Genomic DNA, 14,657 nt, shown 5'->3' with positions numbered 1-14,657 from the left:
AATTTAAATAAATGAGCTTAAGCGCACTCACAGCTCGTGATCCTTTAAGGCTCTACGCCCGCTCCTTATTTTATTTGTCCTTGTCGGAATCGCAGTCGCCGTCGCCGTTGCCGTCGTTGTCCTTGTCGCCGCCGCTGTCTCTCCCGCTGCTCCTTTTGTTGTCCTTATTTAGCTGAGCTGGCTCTATTGCCAGGATATGCAAGTGCTAAGCATTTTTAAGTCAAATTGCTTTGCCGAACATTCTGCCATTTGCCTGCACGACTGACCCGGCTCGTAGTTCACCCAGCCCGCTGTCCTTTCCCCCACAATTTCCCCCGGCTTTTCCGCTTTTCCACTGCTTTTGCGACGCGTTGCTGACGTCGTCATCGCTCTCCAGTTCAAGTGTTTGCTGTTGTTCTTGTTGCACTGACATTTGTTCGACACAAGGTCCTCTTAATTTGGCCTGCATTTTGGCATCATTACCCAAAGCTAACAACTTTAATTTATTTAATTTTTTATATTTTTATTAAGGTTAGTCTTCTTTGTTTTTAGCTTGTGGTCGCTCAAAAAAATTGCAACCTAATTTAGAAACACACACACATAATATTTGCTTTATTTTAATATTTTTATGGGCAAACAATTATTGGCAACGGCAAGCTTAACAAACTCGTGGTTATGACACCTTAATTTAAACGCAATTTTCAAATTTTTTTGTCATATGAAATTATGAAGCCAATTATAAATATTTATTTATATGAAGCAAATGGCTTGGGCCTTTCAATAGTGTTTTATTAAATAAATTTGTTAAGCCTTTGAAAATAAACCACTAAGATTCATAACCTATTTGAATAAATTGATATGCCAAAAGTTTAATTTAGATTTTAAGGAAAATATAATAAAATAAATATGATATATGATTAACAAAAAAATTGTATTATAGTAATCTGCACAAAAAGTAAAGGAATTGGTTAGCAAATATAAAGAAAATTTATTTTTAAATTTGGAAAACAAAGTGTTGTTAAAACCTTTGACTCCTTAAAACATGTATACTATATATTTAGGAAGTAGAGTATTGGGTCCTTCGAGTTTTCCTAAACTAAGCATCCTTTGGCGTTGCTTCTGTTGTTGTTGTAATGGCTCTTGTTTTTGTTATTCACGCTGCTGCTGTTTTAGTTGTTGTTGTTAGCAGAGGAACTTCAAAAGGCTTTTCCGCTGTGTTAGTTCGCTTTGCTGTCGCCTTTTGCTCCTTTCACTTGCTCCGCCGACCTCGCGCTGCCACTTGTCGAGTTTCTCTTTCTTCGCCCCGCCCACTTACACGCTTTTCCGCCCCCTTCGCCCCCCCCCCCCTCCCCCCCTCGCGGAAAACCCCTTTCCCTTTGGCCAGAAGTTTACCTTTGCTGCAACTGCGCTGATTTGCAGTTTCTTCTTTTCATTTGATGGGCGCAGCTTTTTGTCATGTTTTTTCTAGCCCATTCATTCTTCTTTGCCCTGCTCAGTTTTTCCAACTTGCTCTCTTTGGCGCCAGCTTCTGTTTACACAGCAAATTTATTTATTTTCGCACTGTGGGACGCTCTTAAATATTCCGTCTTTTGAGTGCTAATGCAAATGTTGTCTGCAGGGCGGGCAATCAGCGGAATGGGCGGGAAAAAAGGCGTGAGGGCTTTTTGGCCAAAAGCAGCAGAAATCACTTGAAATAAGGCCCGAAGATTAACTGGGAATTTGGCATGAATCAAGGTAAATACATACAGTGGTCGGCATAAGTATTTTGACAAAATAAAAGTTAAGTATACTCATAACTTGAATTTACTTCTTGTAAACTATAGGCATCAATGGAAAGGTAATTTCAATGCCGTTTGAATGATACAATACATTTCTTTACCCATTCAGTACTTATTGAAAAGGACGAATTTGTGTAAATCAACTTTGAAATTTAAAAAAAAAACTTTTTTCCTCGTCTTGAAAACTTAAATTTTTTGATGCAAAAAGTTTCTTCAAACAAAAATAATAGTAACTGCAAAAAGAATTTTTCAAATATCATTTTGCTTATATTTTTTATGATTTTTTGAAGGTGACAATGTCGGAAAAAATTTGTATGAAAAAGACAAAAATATGGCTCAAATGCCTGTTTTTAAGCATTTTCAAAAAATCATAAAAAATATAAGCAAAATGATATTTGAAAAATTCTTTTTGCAGTTACTATTATTTTTGTTTGAAGAAACTTTTTGCATCAAAAAATTTAAGTTTTCAAGACGAGGAAAAAAGTTTTTTTTTTAAATTTCAAAGTTGATTTACACAAATTCGTCCTTTTCAATAAGTACTGAATGGGTAAAGAAATGTATTGTATCATTCAAACGGCATTGAAATTACCTTTCCATTGATGCCTATAGTTTACAAGAAGTAAATTCAAGTTATGAGTATACTTAACTTTTATTTTGTCAAAATACTTATGCCGACCACTGTATATGATGGGGAGTTTGAGGTATTCGCAAAAGAAGCCATTCAATCGGAAGAGGTTTCTTTGAACACCTCTAATTAACTGTGAAGCAAATGCAGCACATTCCAAAGTGTGAGTATCAAAGAAATAAATCTTTCCTTTTAAACAAATAATTAATATATGTAGGTAAAAGATTATGGAAGAATGTCTTTTATGGGTGCATATGTACAATGTACATGAATAACATATGAATTCAAAAGCAACTATGAAATAAAAGTTTAAAACCTAAGGAGCTTATAAGCTTGGGTCCCATTCTTAATAGCTTGGTATTTTATAATTTATAAATATCTGACATGTTGAATTGCGAAAATTTTCAAACCAACAAGAATCAATTTTTATAAGTATATAAGTTGATGCTTACATTCAAATTTGAGGAAAATAAATTCCCCGTATTATTTATTGAAACATTTCTGATATGCACATAGTACAGTCAAATTAATATGAGTTCATACATGCATTTGAATGCAAATTAATTAATTTTATTATAATCCTTTTTGAACATTTATTTGACTTTAAACAAAACAAAAACTAAAAAGGAAGTGTTCAGATGCAAATGGAAACGCTGACATGTGCTATTATTTATATAAAATGAAATTAAGCAGAAAAGGAAGTTAATAAAACAAGATTTGAATCCGGCTGTGTACAATGTACATGTATAAATTTAATTTAGATAACAAGTGCGGATAAGGTCAAAAAATATGGAATTACAGTGGTCGGCATAAGTATTTTGACAAAATAAATGTTAAGTATACTCATAACTTGAATTTACTTCTTGTAAACTATAGGCATCAATGGAAAGGTAATTTCAATGCCGTTTGAATGATACAATACATTTCTTTACCCATTCAGTACTTATTGAAAAGGACGAATTTGTGTAAATCAACTTTGAAATTTTTAAAAAAAACTTTTTTCCTCGTCTTGAAAACTTAAATTTTTTGATGCAAAAAGTTTCTTCAAACAAAAACAATAGTAACTGCAAAAAGAATTTTTCAAAAATCATTTTTCTTATATTTTTTATGAATTTTTGAAAATGCTTAAAAACAGGCATTTGAGCCATATTTTTGTCTTTTTCATACAAATTTTTTCCGACATTGTCACCTTCAAAAAATCATAAAAAATATAAGCAAAATGATATTTGAAAAATTCTTTTTGCAGTTACTATTATTTTTGTTTGAAGAAACTTTTTGCATCAAAAAATTTAAGTTTTCAAGACGAGGAAAAAAGTTTTTTTTTTTAATTTCAAAGTTGATTTACACAAATTCGTCCTTTTCAATAAGTACTGAATGGGTAAAGAAATGTATTGTATCATTCAAACGGCATTGAAATTACCTTTCCATTGATGCCTATAGTTTACAAGAAGTAAATTCAAGTTATGAGTATACTTAACTTTTATTTTGTCAAAATACTTATGCCGACCACTGTATATACACACAAATGCCCACCCAAAACGAGTAGCTGTGATTCCAACACAATGCCATTCATACAATGGGCTGGGAAAACAATTAAAATTAATAACCGTAAGTTAATCCACTTAGCAGGAAAGAAGATTGATTCCCCACACTTTGCTCCCCTAACGACACTCAGAAGAGGTTTCCCCCCCCCTGGCGAAGTTTTGCATCTCCGTTGCAAGCTCGAGTGCATCCCACGCCAAGTAAACTTCCCTCCCAGCAACATTCTGAAACTCTAATTTAATAAGTAAATCACATTTCCGCCTTTTGAATGTCACCGTCACCAAACCAGAACTCCCAGGGAGTTGGGAGTTGGGTTGGTGAGGAGTTGGGAGTGCGGAGGCGGAACCCGGAACTGCTGGCTCCCATCGCTCGGTTTTCCCGGCTAACAGTTCCCTGTTCCCGGGGCATCGCATTGACACCTCGTCAGAAGTTGGCAAGACATCGCCCCGGCGACTTGCTAACTGGTTTAGTGCAAATTCACTATTAGGAGAGCGCTCAATTTCACACTGGAATTAAATTACAGCGCATGCCGATGCGCCAGGTGGGCGTTGAAAACCCACACCAACTTTAAAAGGGGGCGTGGAAAGATCTGAGTTTGTGGCGGGTGCCCAACGCCGTGGCAAATGAGCGAACACCTCGTTAGTTTGTGCGCCTCGAAACTTTTTTAATATTTACATTCATATTTTGCACCTTTCACCTTTTTAACCGCTTTTTCACGCCCTTTCCAAAATCGCGGGGCCTTCTTTTATTGCAACTTCTGCATCCTGCAGCATCCTGACTGCTGGATGGACGAAGGCTGCTGCCGAGCCATAAATTTTTGTTTGTGTTGAAAATTGCATTTGCCTTTTACTTTGTGTCGAGGCTGAGCCAGAGATCCGGAATTGGTGGCCAAAAGGGGGTGGTGCACAGAAAAAAAGTACTTTTGAGTGCAGTCATACACTCATCGATTAACATTTGGAGTCATCTAAGTTAGGTAATCTAAAATTTTTTATTCAAAACTTAAGTTGTATAAATATCGTGAACCATAGATTGCATAAATTGTTTAAAGAAAATATAACCAATATGATTATTCTAATTTATAGACGATAAAAAATGCATTGAATAAATTTTTAACCTAAATATTTATAATAATCAGCTATCAATTGAGCATTTAAAATAAAAATTACGTTTTTAAACTTTTCCCTTTATAAAAAATCTATTTAATCTCGCCCATGTTATTCCTTAAATTTCATATCTGTTTTTCTTAGTGCATTACAAAGCTGTGTTGGTGAGATTGAGCTTGCCCGGCAGCCATATTGGATGCCCCTAAAAGCAGGCAACGTCAAATTTGTTGCAACGCTTGATAATCAAGTTAGCGCTGCGCCCATCATAGCATCAAACCCACCTCCCTTTTGGCCAACATAACCACCCCAACCCCTCCCCCCGTTGCAGACCAACCCCCTCCCCCCCCCTTTTAGTGCACTCAAATTGAACAGCCTTTTGTGCTCGATTCTTCTCCTTTTTTTCCGCTTTATCGCGATATAAATTTAAACCGATGATTCCGCTTCGGATGGGGATTGTGATTCCGATTCAGATTCTGATGTTTTGCTCGCATTTCTTGTTTACTTGCAGATGTCAATGGGCGTGGCAGTGGGACGCGAGGCGAGCCAGCTGAAAATCAAAGCCCAATTGGCACAAACACGCGGTAAATAGAATTCGCAATCGGAATCGGAATTGAAATAGGAATTCGCATTCAAATTCAAATGCAAATAGAAAATAGAAATTGCCACGAGACCCCCACAGAAATATACAAAAAAAAATCGAAAAAAAAAATAGCAACTAAAATACCCATAAAATAATAGGAAAACAAAGAGTGCCAGGAGAAACAGCTGCTGCAGCAAATAAAAGAACCGCAACAGCAGCAACAACAGCACTAACAACTCCACCAGCAACAACAGCATCAACAACAAAATGGAGAAACTGCTGCAATCGACGCTGTTTGTCATCCTGATAATGGCCACAAAATGCGGCAGTGGCTCGACCCAGAACCAGCATCACGGTAAGTGGGCGGCAGGAGGGGGCCTTAATTGCGAGCGGGGGCTGCATTCACTACATATCCGTTGGCCATTCCTTTCGCAGAGACCAATTCCCAGCTGGATCCCGATCCGGAGTTCATCGGGTTCATCAACAATGTCACATATCCGGCAGGACGCGAGGCCATCTTGGCCTGCTCGGTGCGCAATCTGGGCAAGAATAAGGTGAGCCTTGGGAATTTTGACAGGAAAAAGATTCAGGCAACCCCTTTTTAACTAGGGTGTTTTTAAAGCTTTAAAAAATGAAGGTAATATAAAACCATATATAATGTCATTTCCTTTATTCAGGTTGGCTGGCTGAGAGCCTCCGATCAGACGGTACTGGCTCTACAAGGTAGAGTGGTCACCCACAATGCGAGAATCAGCGTGATGCACCAAGATATGCACACGTAAGTTAAAAAACAGTATTTTATGAAGATTTTATGGATTATATCAATATTCCCCCCTTTTAGCTGGAAACTAAAGATCAGCAAACTGCGTGAAAGTGATAGAGGTTGCTATATGTGCCAAATAAACACGAGTCCCATGAAGAAACAAGTGGGCTGCATCGATGTGCAGGGTATGCACTGTAAACCTTATTTCTAGTATGTCATTTAAGCTTAATATACCTCTGTTATTTTAGTTCCACCAGATATCATCAATGAAGAGTCATCCGCCGATCTGGCCGTTCAGGAGGGCGAGGATGCCACGCTCACCTGCAAAGCCACGGGGAATCCGCAGCCGAGAGTCATCTGGCGCAGGGAAGACGGCGAAATGATTCTCATTCGCAAACCAGGCAGTCGAGAGCTCATGAAGGGTGATTTCGCCCAAATACCACATCTATAAATACTATATATATATTTTTTTTAACTATTGCTGTACAGTGGAATCCTACAATGGATCCTCACTTAGGCTACTTCGTCTGGAAAGGCGTCAGATGGGCGCCTACTTATGCATAGCCTCAAACGATGTTCCACCTGCTGTCAGCAAACGAGTCTCGCTGAGTGTGCAATGTGAGTAATAAAATATATAATTTATGAATAGAACATTTTTTCAAAAGAGCCGGGATCTACATTTGTTCATAAAATCTGGCTTGGTCAAACAGGCTTCAAGAAATTGTTGCATAAGAAACGAAAATGCCTTTTCTGAATTATTATAAATATATTTGTAACAATACAATATTCAAGGTATTCCTTTCTGAAAATTACGAAATCTGAAGTTTAACAGTTCAAATTTCACCAATAAGAATAATCAATTTAAGAGTCAGTGTGCTGGACAATTGCACAATTCCATGAAAATAAGAATAATAAATGTATTTATTTGTGCTTTCCTGCGAAATCAATGAATTCCGAACACTCACTCACTCACTCGACTCACCAACGATTCCACTCCGCAGTTGCTCCCATGGTGAGGGCCCCCAGCCAACTGCTGGGCACGCCCCTGGGATCCGATGTGCAGCTGGAATGCCAGGTGGAGGCCTCCCCATCGCCAGTCTCCTACTGGCTGAAGGGGGCACGGACGTCCAACGGATTCGCCAGCGTCTCCACGGCCAGCCTCGAGTCCGGCTCGCCGGGCCCCGAAATGCTGCTCGACGGGTAAGTTCGGGGAATTCCGTACGCCAGACATCAGTGATACATATCCATCTCGAAACCATTCCATTCCTTTACTTGCTTTTTCATACTGGACCCATATCCAATGCAGGCCCAAGTACGGGATAACGGAGCGGCGCGATGGCTATCGGGGCGTCATGCTGCTGGTGGTGCGTTCCTTCTCGCCCTCCGATGTGGGCACCTATCACTGCGTCAGCACAAACTCGCTGGGCCGTGCCGAGGGCACATTGCGGTTATACGGTGCGTATACGCAATCTCTGCTCCGCCATCTCTCGTTCACTGGCTTTAATTTGTTTTGTTTGTCCATGTTGTTTTTTCTTCCCGGGGCATGTGGTTTTGTGTTGCAGAAATCAAGCTTCATCCGGGCGCCTCGGCCAGCAACGATGATCATCTGAATTACATCGGAGGTGAGTTTTGAGAACATCTCCTGATTTTCTACAAATTAATTTTATAATTAAATATTATATACAACATTTTAATCAATTGATTTTAAACATGAATTATATTTGATTGGCTATTATGACAGGTCTCGAGGAGGCGGCTCGGAATGCGGCCAGCAGCAACCAGACGACGTGGCAGCCCCTGCTCGCCATGCTGATGCTTCTGTGGATGAGGCTGACACTGAGGGCCGGGGGAGCGTGATATCAAAACTGAGAGAAGAAGAGCCGGCAATCAAGTATTCCTACAGATTCCCTCGGACACCGACATCGACATCTCTCTCTCTCGCCTGCGTTCTTGTTGTTCGTTTCCGTTTCCGGTTCCGTCTACACCCATACCCACATCATCAACTTATCGGTCCCCGGCCGCCCACGCACTCATACATATTGCCGGAGGCGCCTCCCGCTGCCTCAGATATCATTTGCATACGTATCAGGAAACGTGTTGTTCCCACCCGCTGAAACCCCCAAACCCTTTGCCAAATCCCATACCAAAATCCCGCTCCCTAATAAAACTAAAGAGGATATCAAAAGTGGACAATTGGCTGCCAAAACCCTACCATTTCCCCCCAGCCCCGAATAATGTTACATTGCATATAAATTAAATATGAATACTATAAAATAGTGCATAAAATTTATTATCATAATATAAATAACGACAAAATTATTGAATAAATTATCGCAAAAGTGGAAAAAAAAACCGAATGGAAAAGCGATTTTTCTTTACTTCCGACAGGGTTTCCTGCGCCACTGGCCTGACCCACTGATCCATTTTCTGGCCACTGTTTTCCGGTTGGTACAAGTAGGTGGTAAGTAGGGGAGAAAAGAATCGATGAGGGACCTTAATGACTTACCCCACTGTGTTCCAAGGAGCACCGGACAAGTGGCCTGCAAACTTCGAATGTCACAATTCCCAGAGTTGTCAGTATTGTGCCAAACCAAAGCCGATCCACGACTGGGCTTAAAGCCAAAACCCAGATCCGGAAAAGAGGCGTGGCCACCCATCTGAACATCACTTAGCTGGGAAAAGGGATAACAAACATTAATTTTGAATTTCATTCAATTACTTGCGGCCATTAAACTGTAGGGTTTGCTAAAAAGTCGCGTTTATTATTTTTGGAAAAAGTCAACACTTTCTATTTTTTTGGCTTTCAATATTATTTGGCTAACAATTTCTCAAATTCTCTTTTTGGTATATCTCTTTTAAATATAAAGATAAAGACTTACATAAAACATCACAGTTGCCGTGCGATATTCTGCTATAAACGGTTCAACGAATTTCTAGAAAAGAAAACCTTATCTATAAATCATATAGTATAGATTAGATTATAAACTCACCTTCGGCTGCTCGCAGTCCAGGTGGATAAAATCCTGACCTCCAATGCCAAAATTGGAAACTGTTAGTGGTTCGCTCTCTGCCAAATAGAGTCCTGACATATCCTCAATCCTTTGGTGAATTCGCGCTACATGATCAGAGGCATTCACCGGAACCTCAGCCTCTACGCTAGAGCTATCTACCTTCCTATGTTCTAGTCTTGATGTTGAAAGGTTTATTAAATCGTCCTGCTCTTCGGGCGATATAACATCATAAAAGAGACCAACAAAAGGCTCATAGTTAAGCTGCTCCATCTTCAAAGGAGCTAGGCGGAGATATGGTGAACCTTCTGTAAAATAGCGACAACGGAGGGTAGAATTTCTTGGTAGGAGGTTTTTTCCCCGACAGTTATCCAGATGCACAAACATGTGCTCCAAATTGTCGTTCAAATGATTGGCCAGATTGGTATTATCATCCTTGGAGGCCCACTCTATTGACTTCCTAAAGGCAGCTTGACTGGCTGGCAAGTCATCTGTAAGAAATAACAATAATACATGTTCTCAGTTTTCCATTTTACTGGACTTACGCATGGAAAGCAAAGTTAGGCCTAGTTTCTCATAGATTTGAGAACGACCTGTTTGAAGTAATCTATTTACAGGATCCATTTGATCTTCATACTGATCCAGTGAAATTCTCGGCCACTTGCAGGCCTGTTTGCCTTTTTGCTGATCCTCTAGATGAGTGCCCAGTGCAAGGCAATCCGCGGCACTTAACCTGGAGCTTTTTTTGGAGATGGAAATTAATTTATTTGGACGCTTAAGATTTCATAAAACTCACTTGTACTGCTTGTCAGACAGTTTGCCATGGGCCATTTCGCTTGCATTCAGGCCATAAACGCCTTGAAATTGCAACAATCCGGTTGCAGCCATTTTGAGCTCCAGGGTCGTAATATCAGTTATATCTCGGTTAATCAACTTTTGAAGAGGACCTGTTAAAAAACATTTCACTTCTTAATTTATTTGCTGAATTATTTTGTGGTTGAAGACCTTGAATCTCCTGTCGAGCAAATTCAAGCAACTTAGGAGCATCGGAGTACATTCTTCGCATGAGTGGAAAACTTATCAGGGGATTGGCCACATAAATCGTAGGATCAGGATGACCTAGCGCTCTCCTGGTCATCCATTCTTTCTGGAAACTATAAAAATGGACCTATATTTACAAAAACTTTTAATAATGTAAACAAATTACCTACACCCTCATGGTGTTTATTTTAAGCTGCAATTCCCCCGCATACTGGCGCATATATCCTATAAGTTCGTCCTCAATTTGTACCAGGGATGCCATATCCCGCGTCGATGTGGCATAGTACTTAGTTTCCATGGCAGTTGTTACTCCGATTAGTAGAATTGACCAGCAAAGGTTCTTCATGATAACTGAATGTGAACAGCGCAGAGAGCTTTCATGTGATTTTTTCAAACTATGAAATTCAATTTGTTCAGGTACTATTAGCGAGGAGTTGGAGTGTCTGGATAGGTATAAGCGATATGTTCAATTGTAACTTGGGAGAGACTAGCTTTATTGTCCAAACCCTCAGCCCCAAAAGTATACAACTCAACCACCAAAAATAGATATATCCTTACATTATAATAGTAGATCATAATGATTAGTTAGATCTTATGGTAAGTTATTTAATTTTCCACAAATTTTCATTTCCCACAGCTTGGCTGATTTATTACCATTTTCTTTATTAAAAAGTCTTTTAAATTGTTTTTTATTTAAGATTTATTTCAATTTTTAATAACTTGACAATATTGTTTTTTCTTATATGCTGGTTGATCGGGTTAAATTGCAAATAATGTAATTTATAATTAATATTTATGTAATATTAAACTAACTCACAATCATTTGAATTAAGTATGTATAGTATATTCAGATATACTCTAGGGTTCATACGATGTGTGTATGGGTGGTGTGCAGCAATGTGTAAATGGGTTGATCTTTCGAATTTCGATTGTAAAACGAAAACGAACAAAACAGGCCGACGATAGTTCTACACATTTGAAAACGTATGCTAAGAGAGATGACTCTGGGCTGCTACTGAATTTACACAAAATGCGCTGCGATCGCTGAAGTGTACACAGGGCGGCATAACAATTGCTCTTTACATTTACAACCATCCGTACATTCGTGGGCGGCGTACATAATGGCTTGCATTAGCTTACAGTTCACGCTCTCGAAATGGTGTATTAATTACAAATTAGTCGGCTCCCATTGCAATGACAGGTGTACATATGGGGATGCATTCCAACTAGCGCCTTTAAGCGACTTTCTTATTTTACAACTACATTTGTATATTCCAAATTATCGGTTTTGCAGTCGGTTCAATTTGTCTCCTCTACCTCGGGGGGGTGGTGTGCACAACGCAAGACATTTACAAGTAGGTTCCAGTGATTCCGGGGAGGACGCACCGCACTATCAATATTATACACGATTTGGTTATCATTACAGAACAAAACACTGTTTGGCGGGTATGGTACAATGCACAAGCGCAAGCGTAGCGCTACACAGCTCTAAATGATGCACAGCAACAGGTGCACAAAATATTTAGGAAACAAAGGATCAATATGGATCAATGGTTTTTTGTATAATAAACATCTATACAAGTCAAGTTCAAAAAAATTTAGAATAAAAAGACTTTAGCACTTAAAGTAGGTTTGGTTTGCCGTAAAGTTGCTGGTCTACTCTACGAGGCTGGTGCAAGACGTTGCTGGACGACTGCTTCGAGTGTATGTTTGCATGAGTGAGTGCTTGATTAGCGCTGTCTGTCAACAATAACCAAATCGCTGTAATTCTCATCTGGAGAGGCTGTGCGATCGTTCGCGGCTGCTGCTGCCCGACGAGAGGGGCTGCTTGTTGCTCACTTCACCCACTCGATGGTGCGGTGGCAGCCTGTCGAAGAACGGATGACGCAGGGCTTCACCTGGAACAGAATTAAATACCAATAGTTAGCATGGTAATCAAGTATAGAGTCAAAGCCAACTTACCTAACGTGATGCGGGACGAGGGCTCGTATTCCAGCATCTTCTTGATCAGGCTGAAGAGCTCACAGTGGTCCTCGCTGTCGCTCAGCTGGCACAGGAACAACGGCTTGCAGTGATCTCGGACGTAGCGACCCGCACTGGACTTCTCATCCCAATCCAACTTACCATGATAGAAGTACTTTGTTTTGGTTTTGCTATAAAGAGTATGATTGCTACACGTTAAACGATTTCGGTGAAGGGAACTGCGCCTTGGGAAATAAAAGCATGAGCTGCATTGTATTACCGTGCCATGCGATATGGTATTTGTCCCAAGATTCGCTCCATCATGGCCAGATGCTCGCGATTGTCGTGCGTTTGGAAGAGCGTGATTCCCAGATACAGTTCGAACAAGATGCACCTGTTGGTGGAATTTCGGCAAATCATTAAATATGCGCATACTTAATATGGACAATCCCAAATCTTACCCAATGGACCAAACATCACACGGCTGTGACCACCCCAGCTCCAGTATGACCTCGGGCGCGCGGTAATGTCGCGTCGAGACAATTGTGCTGTGGTGCTCGTGGTCGAAGGTGGCCGACCCAAAGTCGATCAGACGGACGTCCGTGTTCTTGACGCGGCGCACCTCGCGGTTCTGTGAATATGGAAAATATAAATATGGATTTCCTTCATTGCAGACTGCGGCAATACTTACAATCTTATGATTATAGTGAGATGTATAATCTGAATCGACGAAGAGTATGTTCTCCGGCTTGAGATCTGTGTGCGTTAAACGATTGTCATGTAGAAATTTCACAGAGTAGCATAATTGATAGGCCATGTGGCGCACTTGGTCCAGCGAGTAAGGCTCATAGTTGTTCTCACGCTGTAAATGATGGTTACATATTATAATCTACAACAAACCATTCAGGTTAACTAGCGTCAACTCACCAAAAAATCGAAAACACTAAGCCCCAACATTTCAAAAACTATACACATGTGTCCATGATAATCAAACCAGTCTATCATTTTCACGCACAAACTGCAAAGATAAGGAAAATATTTTATTAGACTATCTGCAAAAAGGGGAAGAGTATATCTAAAAAACTTACTGATCGCAATGCGGATCCTTTTGGGCAATCTTTTCCAAGGCATTTATCTCCAGCTTGGCAGCTTCGCGGTACTTTTCCACGTTCTTAATAATCTTCAAGGCCATGCAGTAATCACTGAAATAATTAAAAAGGGTTTCAGACAGATATTATTATTTTACAAATAGAGGAAAACTTACCGCTCCATGTCTTTGACCTTGACCACACGTCCAAAAGTTCCCTCACCCAGTGTGGCCATGATCTTATCTGAAATTCGGGAAAAGGATAGCGAGTTGTAGTAGGGTTTCGGACAAGTCATTAAGGAGTGTTAAACGTTAGCTGTCTGCTTTATTTTTCTTGTTCTAAAGCTAAACCTATAGCTGTAACTAAATATTGGATGAGGGCTGGGCAGAATACTAAATTTCGACTCTAAGCTGAGTGTGTTGTACGGAAAGAGTTTGCATTTTCAATATTATTTCGTTAATTATGCGACAAAGTTCGTGTTCGTTTTATATGTGTGAAAACTTCCCAGTTGAATTTTTCGTGGTTAAGGGGAATTTTGTTTTGCCGGTAAAAGTTAAACTTAGAGCCATCAAAGACAAATTTCGGAAGTTGAAAAGATTTTCGCGAACTGACGAAAATGGTGTGAAATATTTCAATTGTTGTTTTGTCCTTCTCTCTTTTTATTCGTTCAAAATTGTCTTAATTTCCCGATTGCACGCGACGCGAATTTGGTCTTGCTGTGAGATAATTAAGAAATAATAATGAAAACTTGGAAATATTTTAAACTAAAAGAGAGTTATAAGAAGAGGAGAGAAGAAAAGTGTGACTGTTGGCTTTTGCCTCTCATTATTTTTTCTTTCTTTTCTTTGTTTTTTTTTTTTTTAGAGTAATTTTTCTTTTTTTAAGTTTTCTGATTGTTGTCTAAACATAAGTATGGAAAAATTAAAAACCAAAAATTGTCACGAACATCTGTGATGGAGAATGTCTCCGGTGTGGTAAATTAAGTGACCATCAGCATCATCTTGAATGACGGGCTTTGCTGTCTGTTCGAGCAATCGTTCGTTCGGATCGGATCAGATCGGATCGGATTGGAGCGGAGTGGAGCGATCGACGACGTAGGGTGGTTGTTGCAGTGGTTGCCGTTAGCGATGCCGATGTTGCAGGTTGTTGGAGGTGGCGTTGTTTGCGGTGGGTGGCGACGATTGCGAT

At 39.8% G+C, this 14,657-nt stretch overlaps 3 protein-coding genes across 12 annotated transcripts in view; 1 reads left to right on the top strand and 2 right to left on the bottom strand.

The window, feature by feature from the left end:
• LOC119563264 (lachesin) overlaps nucleotides 1–8,708 on the top strand; it is a 52,829-nt gene extending 44,121 nt beyond the window's left edge. Inside the window, exons 3-12 of one of the 2 annotated variants that reach the window (XM_037876579.1) lie at nucleotides 5,536–5,962; nucleotides 6,043–6,161; nucleotides 6,285–6,385; nucleotides 6,449–6,555; nucleotides 6,619–6,792; nucleotides 6,860–6,988; nucleotides 7,372–7,570; nucleotides 7,677–7,825; nucleotides 7,933–7,992; nucleotides 8,112–8,708. In XM_037876579.1, coding sequence (XP_037732507.1) covers nucleotides 5,875–5,962; nucleotides 6,043–6,161; nucleotides 6,285–6,385; nucleotides 6,449–6,555; nucleotides 6,619–6,792; nucleotides 6,860–6,988; nucleotides 7,372–7,570; nucleotides 7,677–7,825; nucleotides 7,933–7,992; nucleotides 8,112–8,227 — 1,242 coding nt within the window. In that variant the 5' untranslated portion in view covers nucleotides 5,536–5,874 and the 3' untranslated portion in view covers nucleotides 8,228–8,708. The remainder of the gene's footprint in view (nucleotides 1–5,535; nucleotides 5,963–6,042; nucleotides 6,162–6,284; nucleotides 6,386–6,448; nucleotides 6,556–6,618; nucleotides 6,793–6,859; nucleotides 6,989–7,371; nucleotides 7,571–7,676; nucleotides 7,826–7,932; nucleotides 7,993–8,111) is intronic. The other variant, XM_037876580.1, reaches the window with a different exon arrangement.
• On the bottom strand, nucleotides 8,640–10,786 carry LOC119563263 (prolyl 4-hydroxylase subunit alpha-2). The gene is made up of 8 exons (XM_037876578.1): nucleotides 10,590–10,786; nucleotides 10,384–10,532; nucleotides 10,175–10,325; nucleotides 9,924–10,117; nucleotides 9,361–9,869; nucleotides 9,250–9,303; nucleotides 8,877–9,042; nucleotides 8,640–8,804 (listed from the first exon to the last, which is right to left on the bottom strand). The coding sequence occupies exons 1-8, from the start codon at nucleotides 10,763–10,765 to the stop codon at nucleotides 8,746–8,748; spliced, it is 1,458 nt and encodes a 485-aa protein (XP_037732506.1). The 5' UTR covers nucleotides 10,766–10,786; the 3' UTR covers nucleotides 8,640–8,745.
• Nucleotides 10,787–11,960: 1,174 nt separating this feature from the next.
• LOC119556611 (serine/threonine-protein kinase Doa) overlaps nucleotides 11,961–14,657 on the bottom strand; it is a 35,097-nt gene continuing 32,400 nt past the window's right edge. For 6 of the 9 annotated variants that reach the window (XM_037868953.1, XM_037868961.1, XM_037868991.1 and 3 more), the window contains 9 exons: nucleotides 14,416–14,491; nucleotides 13,646–13,712; nucleotides 13,470–13,583; nucleotides 13,309–13,399; nucleotides 13,073–13,243; nucleotides 12,843–13,012; nucleotides 12,662–12,775; nucleotides 12,382–12,590; nucleotides 11,961–12,317 (listed from right to left, as the gene is read on the bottom strand). In XM_037868953.1, coding sequence (XP_037724881.1) covers nucleotides 12,190–12,317; nucleotides 12,382–12,590; nucleotides 12,662–12,775; nucleotides 12,843–13,012; nucleotides 13,073–13,243; nucleotides 13,309–13,399; nucleotides 13,470–13,583; nucleotides 13,646–13,712; nucleotides 14,416–14,491 — 1,140 coding nt within the window. In that variant the 3' untranslated portion in view covers nucleotides 11,961–12,189. The remainder of the gene's footprint in view (nucleotides 12,318–12,381; nucleotides 12,591–12,661; nucleotides 12,776–12,842; nucleotides 13,013–13,072; nucleotides 13,244–13,308; nucleotides 13,400–13,469; nucleotides 13,584–13,645; nucleotides 13,713–14,415; nucleotides 14,492–14,657) is intronic. The other 3 variants (XM_037868982.1, XM_037868970.1, XM_037868927.1) reach the window with 1 other exon arrangement.

The sequence above is a fragment of the Drosophila subpulchrella genome, chromosome 3R (genome assembly GCF_014743375.2).
Source record: "Drosophila subpulchrella strain 33 F10 #4 breed RU33 chromosome 3R, RU_Dsub_v1.1 Primary Assembly, whole genome shotgun sequence".
NCBI classification, from domain to species: Eukaryota; Metazoa; Arthropoda; class Insecta; order Diptera; family Drosophilidae; genus Drosophila; species Drosophila subpulchrella.
The sequence above is the reverse complement of the archived record's forward strand: the minus strand, read 5'-3'. Positions and strand labels throughout refer to the sequence as shown.

Coding starts and splice junctions, on each gene's coding strand:
- LOC119563263 (XM_037876578.1), bottom strand. CDS start 10,765: ATGAAGAACCTTTGCTGGTCAATTCTACTAATCGGAGTAACAACTGCC. Junction 10,118..10,174: donor CTGTCTGACAAGCAGTACAA/GTGAGTTTTATG, acceptor CTCCAAAAAAAG/CTCCAGGTTAAGTGCCGCGG. Junction 9,304..9,360: donor TGGACTGCGAGCAGCCGAAG/GTGAGTTTATAA, acceptor TTTCTTTTCTAG/AAATTCGTTGAACCGTTTAT.